This window comes from Leptidea sinapis, chromosome 18, assembly GCF_905404315.1.
Source record: "Leptidea sinapis chromosome 18, ilLepSina1.1, whole genome shotgun sequence".
In the NCBI taxonomy this organism is placed as follows: Eukaryota; Metazoa; Arthropoda; class Insecta; order Lepidoptera; family Pieridae; genus Leptidea; species Leptidea sinapis.
Genome location: NC_066282.1, coordinates 964,415 through 975,509, shown reverse-complemented (window position 1 = coordinate 975,509; position 11,095 = coordinate 964,415). Strand labels below are relative to the sequence as shown.

At 36.7% G+C, this 11,095-nt stretch overlaps 1 protein-coding gene across 1 annotated transcript in view; it reads left to right on the top strand.

Annotated features, from left to right (window-relative positions):
• Positions 1–2,687: 2,687 nt before the first annotated feature.
• The window catches only part of LOC126969636 (DNA polymerase nu-like), a 23,130-nt gene continuing 14,722 nt past the window's right edge, over positions 2,688–11,095 (top strand). The window contains exons 1-6 of the mRNA XM_050815196.1: positions 2,688–2,807; positions 4,100–4,216; positions 4,788–4,917; positions 5,776–6,010; positions 7,186–7,427; positions 8,384–8,514. Of these exons, the coding sequence (XP_050671153.1) occupies positions 4,161–4,216; positions 4,788–4,917; positions 5,776–6,010; positions 7,186–7,427; positions 8,384–8,514 (794 nt within the window). The 5' untranslated portion in view covers positions 2,688–2,807; positions 4,100–4,160. The remainder of the gene's footprint in view (positions 2,808–4,099; positions 4,217–4,787; positions 4,918–5,775; positions 6,011–7,185; positions 7,428–8,383; positions 8,515–11,095) is intronic.

The following is an 11,095-nucleotide window of genomic DNA, read 5'->3' as shown; positions in this document are numbered from 1 at the left end:
AAATCCACGAAGTTGCATCTGAAGCGAGTTATTAAAGAATCTAAACTCACATATGAAGAAATGAGTACTTTTCTTGCGCAAGTAGAAGCTTGCTTAAATTCGAGGCCAATGACGGTTGATACATCAGTCATTTTTTAATCGGCGGACCTTTGATTAGTGTACCTGATGCCTGTAATTACTTGGACTCTAATGTGAGTTCTTTAACAAGGTGGCAATTTATTCAAAGAATGCTACAGACTTTTTGGGATCGCTGGTCAAAGGAATATTTAACGGGTTTAATGAACCGGTATAAATGGAAGGCCAGAATTCCTGAACTGAATATAGGTGATATAGTCCTTATAAAAGAGGATGGTCTTCCACCAACGCGTTGGATGATGGGTAAAATTATAGACAAACATCCAGGTCATGATCAGATTACTAGAGTTTTTAGTATTTTAGTTAAGAAAACTGTAATTAAGAGACCTGTTAACAAATTATGTATTTTATTAAGGAAGCAATGATTTGCAATATTTTTGTATTTTTATAGGGATTTAAGTTATTATAAGTATTATAGTATAGATCAAATGTGTTGTGTATAAATTGTAGGAAATGTTTTAAGTTCATATTGTTTACATTGTTTATTTTCATTTTGTTTAAATTTAAAACCCTCGCTCAAGGTGGGTAGATTTAGGATAATAAGGACATTTCCTCAATTAATGTCCTTGGTGGGCGGTATGTTCACGACAGATCGCTTGATCGTTGTGATTAGTTCTATAAGTTCATCATAGGTGGCGGTATGTAAAATTAGTTAGTTCTTAAAACGCACTATTAATAATTTTCGCAAAATGTCTAGTATGTAAAATAATTATAGTTCAATTAGTAATAAAATTTTTGATAGAACATGGCTGGTTTAATTAGCTAAACCCCTCAGTGCTTTTACCGCGAATCAGGAGTGGTAGTTAAAGTGTTCCCCTAAAGGGTCACTTTTAGTTCACAAACTGAGACAATCTTAATGTCAACACGAGGTAAAACCTACTCGGTTAAGTCGAGTTAGTAAGTCTTTTTTTGGGCGATGTATATGCTTTTACAACATGATCTCAGAAAATGTACATAACAAATGTGTTATGTAATTTAAGAAGAATTGTTAAAACACGTTTGTGTGGTAAAGGTTATTATAACATACATTTTCTTAACAGACTGGGAATTGAGCGAACACCTTCAGGCTCTCTTTATTGTACTATATTACGTTGTAATCCATATTTTTTATATAAAAAAGCTCAGCGGGCTATTTTTGCGCCCGTTATTCTCAGGTCTGAGGCACACATTTTGAACGGGTGGTAGTATGTGACGTTCAATAAGTGATTTTAAAGGTGACACGAAATGTTTAAATACAGGTAAAAATAAAAAAATATATATTAAAAAAAATAAATCAATGTTGACCTGATTAGTATCTAATCAAGTTTGAAACAATATTTTCTTATATTGACCGAACCTGAATATTTCCAAAACAGCCACAGTGGGCCCTATGATGGGAAAACACTTATAACTTCGAAATTGAGAGTATGTTTACACCTGTAGTAGGGCTCCATACTTTTAAAAGTTCTCTTGTGAGACCATAGGAATCACCTTTATATATATAAGTTTTAAACATATTTTTTAATTAAATAAAAAGTCATTTTTTTAAAAAGGCTTTTCAATACCTTGGCATATACTTTCAGGTTCGATGATACTATTTCAACTAGTTACAACAAATCATTGCAACATTCAACAAACAAAAATATTCTTGCAATAGATAATAGTCCAGGCTGTATACCAGATGTACCCAAATCAGTAGAGATTTTGCAACACATTCAAGTTAATAGCATAGAACCATATCCTATAATAACTAATTCTGATTTAATCACTTCATGTCAATATTCGTACCAAGGAACAAGTGGGGCTCAAGTCGACTGGAACAATTTTCTAGACAAAGATCTATTTCTAGACCTTGATATAGAAACGAATGAATCCACTCATATAAATCATCATAAAAATCAATTCCAAAATGGAGATCAATCTTCTAAGGAAAATGAGAACAGAAAGGGGAAATCCACTATAAGTAAAACAATAAAGAAAAAAGGATCTAGTAAAAATGCTCAAATCAATTCAGAATTAACGAGCACCATCAAAAACAGTTACCGTAAAAAAAAATACACGACAACAGTAAAAAATTGGTTGAATGATAATAATCATGGAATAAAAGACGACCCTATTATTGAAATCCCAGTGATTGTACATGAGAACAATGAAAATATTGACGTTATTGTGGAAAATACAAGTAAAGGAACAGGTAAAATAGGGGATGCTTTTTTTGAAATTGAGAAAGGGAAGAAAATAAAATTACAAAACGAGAATGTGGAAAAACCGAAAGAAAAAAGAAGCAGAAAAGCAGATATTACTGGCGGTAAAATTAAAGAAAAAACCTCAAAGAAAGTGGTTCAGTCAACGCTCGCTAATAAAGATGGTATTATGAAATATTGCAAACCTAAGAAGCTTAAAACTAATGCAGAAGATGTAAACCTTGACACAGAAATACAATTAGATAATGTCAGTTTGGGCTCCAATGGAGCTTCAGATAACCAAACTGCAAACTTTTTGCAACATCTTCTTGGTAATGACAAAATCATAAAAGAGAAAAAAATAAAATCAAGGTTTGTTGCCCCGATAAATTCTCAGATACCCGTGAGAGATGTTGTTTATGAAGTGGTGCACATCACTGAAGACATTGCTGCGGCAGTTCAACGTCAGGTGGAATCAGCGGAGAGTGTTGTAATTTGTTTAACCTACAGGTTTATGTTATTTTGACTTATTGTTGACAATATATTATTTTTCATTTTCGCTTAGTATCTACCTAAGTGAACTTGCCACGAGCTTTCGTAGCCCCGTTTCACGAGATGACCTAGGTGTCTTGAAGAGGGGCTTATCAACTCGTCTCTTCATAATTTGATATAATATGAGGTTCGACAAGCTTACAGTTTAAACTCATGGTAAGTGCAACATCAGCTGAATGACAACATGGTTGGCGTAGATGCTGAAGTAAAAATAGATCTTTTTAATAATAGAATACAAAAGATTGTAATAGTTATACTTTTTGGGCGTACGAGTTGCTTTTTCGGGCTATATTTCACCGGGAAGCTATTGTCGTCGCCTTACCGCCGCTACCAACAAAATGTATACAGCTCTATAGAGAGTTACTCAACTGGTGCCCTTTTCTTTGCGAACCAATTTGGCGGTGCGACCAGCTCGGACGCGTTCACAGAATGTTATTAGTGGTCGCACCACCATTAATAGCTATAGCGCTAACTGGTGTCTCACTCACTCGGCTGCCAGTGACGCTTTCACCTCATTGCATGCATCAGGTAACAAATTTAAATAATAAGTTAATTTTGGATAATTCCTTATCAGATTATTCCAATAGAGATTTAACTAAGAAATGTTGGGAGGAATTTGTATATTTGTTTGGAGAACAGGAGCAAACCATTGAGTAAAGAAGGAGCTTTTTTCCTACGTACCTACCTACATACAGCAGTAGTATCTCTTCGAGGTCCACTGTGATGTTGTGGCGACTCTGATGTCTAGATTGGCAGCTCCATTCGCACCACCGTGGTGTCCCGGTGAAATATTATTAGCCCTTCGTCTAAATCGTTGTCCAAATAACGGCAAACGTAGAGCTAGCTAAAGATTCTCTTTAAATTAATTCTCTATAAATTCGGTGAAATCTTTCTCTTTCGTTTCCCGATCTTCTCAGGTCTGAGGCATACTTTTTCGAATGGGTGGTAGTTTTGACTTTTAATAAGTGATATCATATCCTATTTTGAATTAAATATTTGAATTTGAACTGGTAGTAGAAGAACTTGGTGTGTTGTTGGAAATGATCTGGTATACAAAAGTAGCCAGAGCATTAATACTAAGATCAAGGGGGCATGTATGAAAGGTTTGATGCAGTGACTTTCAATCCTATTTTGAATAATTTGAATTTGAATAAATGAATGTTACTTAACTATTATATGCATATACAACTTTATTAATATAGATTTCTCTATGACGGCGTCTTAGGTATTTTAATTGTGGTATGTTCCAGCAATGGGTTCTGCCAGCTCAGCGGCCAGTACACAGAGGCGGCGTGTGTGGCGGACGCCCTGATGCTCCTCGTGAGCGATGTGTTCTATTACTGCAGAGGACATACGAAGTACACCGCGTAAGTACTGTTTTAGTTCCGAATTGCTGAAGGTGTCTCTGTCCTATCATTGCTATTTGTATGTATTTTCTTCATTATAGCGGTTTAATGCTTAATGCCAAGTTCATATATAAAGAATGACGGCGAAAGAAAGCTAACGATGTGCAATATACTAGCGTATAGATGAACAAAGCGTGTGAGAGAAGAATATCTCTAACGGAGATACAGCAAGATAGAAAAAGGAAAGCGAATCTATTCTTACTGTAACTGATATTGATTGACAAGTCTTAAACAGTCTGTCACTAGAACTAGGTAACGCTCACATTGACTTAATTCAAAATTTGTCACGTTTTATCGGGTTGTTAGTATAATGTCTATATAATGTGTCAGTATATTGTAAGTCTGTGGTAGATACGGTTTAACGAATAACTGTAAAAAGAATCGTAAAGATCTCCCTTCATCTTTCGATGGCTTTCGTTCGCCGTTCTTCTCTGTATGTAGACTCGGCCTAAGAAACGCTTTAAAAGTGGGGCATTGCCATACTGAATTGAAAACTTAGTTTCCAATATTTAAATCTAATTTTGTATTTCAGAGACTTCGTTAGTTTTGTGTTAAAAGAGAGGACAATATACTGTTATGATGCAAAGATTATCTTAATTTACCTAATGTCGCAATTGAATATTGAGCCTTGTGCGCTGGATATGAAGATATTTGATGTTAAGGTGAGTAGCCAAGAGTGAAGCCGGAAGAAAGTTTATTTGATTGATAGCAGATATAAATGTTAAGAGTTATAAAACACCGAATATATATCACTACCATTATTTTATAAAACGCATTTGTAAAAATAAAATTATAATCTGTGGGAGTTATTGATTTAGAAAGTATTGGTAGTTCAGAACTACATATTGTTATCGGGAGGATCTGAGGGAATACTATTGCTAGGGTTACGTAATCGAGAGGCGACCAACCGGAACGGGCTCTTATTACTGGACTGCGCTGTCCAACCATCCGTATGTCTGTCTATTAGTGGTCTGTATCTCATAAACAATAATTATATAGATGAGCTTTGAGAGTGAGTTTTAGTATTGCCGCTGTTACAATAAGTAATAAAATATCAAAATGGCCAACTCTAAAATGGCCTCCATACAAATAAAATTAAAGTAAATAACTAAAATTTGGACGAAAATTTTTAAACCGAATGCTTACATACTTTGACTCTCTTATGTAGTTGTTTTATACGAAACAGTTCGGCTTCAATAAAGGACCTTCAACTACGGAAGCAGGTGTTGAGCTAATTAAGAATGAACAAATGTGTTCGGTCGTAATGGTAGTGCCATTGGTGGAAGACCCGCTAGAGGGTCATATTTGGTGGATATTCCTCCATGCTTAGATTCGATGCACCAACGTGCAATGTAGATTATGGTCGAACATTTGTACCTAAAGTATCCTGCATGTCTTGATTAACTTGTTCCGTGGTGAGATTTTTAAAGCACAGATATTAAATGACCGCACCCAATTCAATTACACTCTTTGTATGTGTATTCGAATATGTTGAATACTAAAAACATATGATATAACAGATTGCCATGAGTCTTGTAGACCCTGACCGGGGTGCAGACGACTTCGGCGAGGTACAACGCGCTGTGGGGCACGTGGCCGAATACTGTGTGGCGACGGAGTGCGCCTTGCAGCGGTGCGCCTGGTACCAGACACAGCTGGAGCGGTGCGCAAGCCTGGCGCGCGGGCTGCTGCACCAGCACCAGCTGGAGACGCTCTTTACCGACCTCGAGATGCGAGTGCTGCCGCTGCTCGCAGGTAACAAACACTCAGGCCTTCAACAGCAAGCGATCCTTGGTCTCGGTTGGAGCATGTCGTTTAGCCATCCTTAATTATTGATGAACTGAATGAGAAGTGTTTATTCACGATTTTCATGTAAAGCTTGTTCGTGTTATCGCGCGATTGAAGTAAAACTTAATACTTAATTCAGCTGACTCTCGTTAATTCTAAACTCTAGGGACTCTTAAAATATTACGAATTATTGAGTGTTTGAAATATCAAATGGTTTGCAAGATTTGAGAGAAAATAAATTAAACTTCGAATTATTAAGTGTTGATCAATATTTATAAATTCCTTAACAATGACAAAAGTTTAGAACTTTCATGTACATACAATTATAATACTGAGAGAAATTTTAACTTCTTTTGCACCTTCACTTTTCTTCTTACCTCCCTCTAATTTTACGATTAACTTCTTCTTTTCAGCAATCGTCAAGCATTTATACTTTTTAGGCCTCATAACTAACAAAAACTTTTAATCTGTATAAAACCGACGAAAGAATATCAGTAATTGAAACATTACTAAACAAATAAATTCGTGCGGAATTGTGTGTCATTCTACTCATAGCAAAAACATAAAGGCTCCTGTAAGATGATATGCATTTGAACTTGTATGTAAATGTCAAAGATTGTAATACTTGTCATTTTGTATCTGCAACTTTGAATTGTCAAGTGTTTGATTGAAGCCGATGAGTTCTAATTAACGCGTCGTTTTGTTACGTAGCAATGATTTTTCGTTCGAAATACCAAGTGCATAATGTATTGATTTAACTCGAAATATAGAAATATTTTGAATAACTCGTGATAACTTTGTATTATATATAGATACGCTATATAGAGGTGCGATTATCGCATGTTTGTATTATCGAGAGTCGACTGTAATTAACATTTAATAATTAACAGGTAGGTATATACTTATATTTAACTGATTAATATTTCATTTAATATTATGTATAAAATTCATTCATACAGATTCCACATTTAAAAGTTCTGTTCTATTCTAAACTACAGTTTGCGATTAATGATTATATTATATTTATTTCTGGATATTTAATACCAATGATAATTTTTAACCTTTAAACAATCAACAGAATATTCTACTATATTATAAGACCTCAAACTATACTATTTAAAACTATATTTCGGTCAAAGCAGCTATGGAGCATCGTGGGATATCTGTCGATTGTAATAAACTGAAGTCAATGGAGGGTATCCTGATGAAGCGCATGCGAGAGATAGAGATGAGGTGCCACAAGGCGGCCGGCAGAACGTTTCAGATAAAATCTTCTTTGCAAGTTCGTAATATACTGTACGACGAACTTAAATTGGACACGAAATCGAACATCAAAATTCGAGAGACTGTTAGTAAGGGAGCCAAGTCCACTTCTGAGACCATGGTACGTCTATTATTTGTACTCAATACTTAAGTAGCTAGTACCTGCGTAGTAGAATTAGCAGGTACTTAACATATTTATTTATTTTGCTAACCATTTTGAAGTGATAACGTCCTATAAATCGACGAACGCCTGCACGTTCCGCCTGAGCGAGCAAGCGAGAGCGGGGACCAAGCGACAGAGAGGCGCTATCGGCCTAGGTTAGCTTGTAATGTATCTTTCTCTGTTCCACTCCATCAGCCGACGTTGTATTCCACGTACCACCAGTACCAGAGATGCCAGCAATACTCTATAATATGTGGCCAGATCTGCGCTTGAATGTGGGCCGGTTTGAAGAAATGCCGTGCTCTTTTTATGAGCGTTCGGACGGAACCCGAGAGGTCGCGCGTTCGAGTCCCTTAAAAAATAACAAATTGTTTAGATGTAGAGAATCACTTTAAAAAATAGCAAATTGTCTATCTATGACCTCCAGCTTTTTTGAAGCCAATTTGGCTTTGCCTTCCAGATTACCGCGGATTTGGCAATCGCTTGAGATTTAGAGAGCCAGCATTCCGATAGGGTCTAATCGAAGTATTATCGCAGAGATCGTCAAATGGGGGTCTGCGACTACAGCTTTTCAATAGGAGTGCCGAAATAAACACATTAGCACCGGCGTCAACTCAGGGGCCCACGTTTTGAGAACGCCGAATAGTTTTCTGCCTGAACTGTACTTCAGGCATAGAGGCTCTGACACCGTGGGACAGTCGGGGGTGCTTTTTCTTTATCGTCAAGAGTTGGAGGCAAACAGAGTGCACAGCAAATCGACTTTCTCCTTTGCCTTATGGGCCAGGAGGTTATTCCCAATGTGTAGCGGGGACAGGGACGGCTGGTTGAAATAATGGTTATGTATTAGTATTTTTTAAATAGAACTTATAAAGTTAATTTTAAATCAATTGTAGTGGTAAATATTGTGATTTCAGCTGCGAAGCCTAATTGATGTTCACCCTCTTCCCAAACTCATATTAGAATACAGACAATTGCACAAAGCGCACGCTACCTTTGTGTCCGGCATCATGAGCTGTGTACGGAATGACGTCGTCAAGCCGACTTGGTACATCGAACTCTTTCTTTTTAATATTATCTTGTCTACCCACTGTCATAGCACTAAAGCCTCGGTTACATAAAAAACCTTGTGTATTTTTTTAAAATATTTACTGCACTGAAAGAGTACAGTTACTATTTTAATGTATACCTATCCCATACCTATACGTGTACTTATTACACCACTAACGTTTTAACTAATTTTATATCTTAATAAAATAGTGTAGTTAAACCCGTTGTGTGAAGACGGGGAAAATCAATTTCCATCCTTAATCACTCGTTATCTAAACAATCGAGAATGTCGATATCATGAGAATAGAAATTGACACATCACTTATATCAATTACCAACAGGGTGTAGTAAAACCCTTGGTGTGACCACGAGGAAAAAAAATTCTCGTAGTGACACTGGTGTGACAAAATGGTGTGACCACGAGTCGTGAATGAAAATAACTGCGTATTCTTATACAATCTAATTAATTAATCTTATTCTAGTTATTATTACGGCAACTTTATATTGTAGTGTGTATTGGTTATTTGTAAAGATGCTTGTGTGCTTGGCATCTTTAAAATTTTGTAACTTATCTATATATAAAAGAGAATGTATGTTTGTATGTTCCCTAATAACTCCTAAACTATTCGACCGATCTCAATGAAATCTTTTGTAATAGATTCGTTGGAGCTCAAGGAAGGTTTTATAATTTAATATAATTTATATGGCAAAAAAAGTTTGCCAGGTCAGCTAGTATATTATTCTTCCTGTTATTTTACATTGAAATTAATAAATTACTTAGTGATATGTGATCGCAGTGTCTTTCTTATTTCTTGTAGTATTAATTCAACAAAGTTTTTTAGTTTTAATGGAACTCGGAAGAATTAAACTAAGAATTTTGGAATTGTATACATTTAAACTTTTTTTTACTAAATAAATTCGTGAGGAAAGGATCGATCAGTCATCCCAAGCAACACTCGTTCACGAGCGTGACGTGTGGCCAGTCATCGTTCATATCATATCATACGGGAACAACCTTTCGTGGATACTTATATAATTTCATGTATCAGCATAATTAATTTTATGATTATGATATTGGTTAAAATAATATTATTATTAAATACTAGCTGACCCGGCAAACGTAGTTTTGCCATATAAATTATTTTTATAGTTAGACCGTTTATTGGACATGCCACATTACTTTATTTTTCTAAAAACGTAGCCGAAGTTACTCCTTATTACATAAGCTACCTGCCAAATTGTCAGTCCCGTCAAAATCGGTCCAGCCATTTCAGAGATTAGCCGGAACAAACAGACAGACAGACAAAAATTGGTGTTATGTTATGTTAAAAAATGTTATTTTGGTGTATATGTACCATATATATATTCATATACATGTAGTATAAAACGGTTATTTCAATATTACGAACAGACACTCCAATTTTATTTATATGTATAGATAAAACTGAATGAATTACATCAATGTAAATGTGGCGTTCAGGTCAGCTCTTGAGCGTCAGCGGCTATCCTGTCTTAACCTGTCTATCTTAAATCGGCAGGCCGTATCAGTCGTCACGCCAGCATGAATGAAGTCATCCGTAAGGCATTTGCCGCCCTTAATATACAAGCTGTTTTAGAACCAAATGGTACGGCCGGGATGGCAAGCGTCCTGATGGCATGACGCTGGTGGCTTGGGCACGGGGAAGGGCGCTGATGTGGGACGCGACTTGCGTCGGCACTCTGGCTCCTTCTCATGTCCAAGTTACGTCAGTTGGTGCTGGGGCTGCTGCTTTGACTGCCGAAGACAGCAAACGTCGCAAATATTTCGGTCTCAATGAGTCATTCATCTTTGTGTCGTTTGGTGACGATGACCCGTGGCGCTCAGAGGCGCGGAGAATGTACTAAGTACTATCTTCGCGCCTCAATAAGGAAACCCGAGCGCTGGCACCTATTTCGGTCAACGGATCAGCCTAGCTATCCAACCCAGAAATGCTGCCAGTATTATTGTTTCGCTTCGCCGTAATGATGGCGCATTGAGTTGATGATTTGATACCAGGACCCAAGTGGCTGCGGCTACCGGTCGTATAGCGTGCAGCAACCCCAACCTACAGGCGATACCCAAGACGCTGTTCAATGTTGTTGTATTCCCTGATGATGGTGATAATAAGGCCGAGGGTATGATATCTTGTTACAGTGTATCTAGTGTAGTGTTCTAGTTAGCCACAATTTACTATAACAATCCTCTAAGAAATCCTATAAAACTTTCATTCTATCGTTAAAAGTGTATTTAAATTTTACATCAAAAATTTTTGTGAACCTCGTGTTGCTCTATAGTCGTGTCGATTTCAGTTGTCACCATAATAATTGAAAGAAAAATATAATGAAAAAATAATACCATTGTCAGGTATGGGTTTTGAACCCACGCTCCCCCTCGGGAACCAGCTTAAATCTGGCTCCTTATACTACTCGGCTAAGCTGACTTGAAAACGGTACTTGAAATTCATGATTCAACTTTACGCCTACTCCGCGACGGGCTGTAATGCGACATGCGATAGACTGAGGAAAAAAATTGAGGGGATGTAGTAAAAGTTTTACTTTAA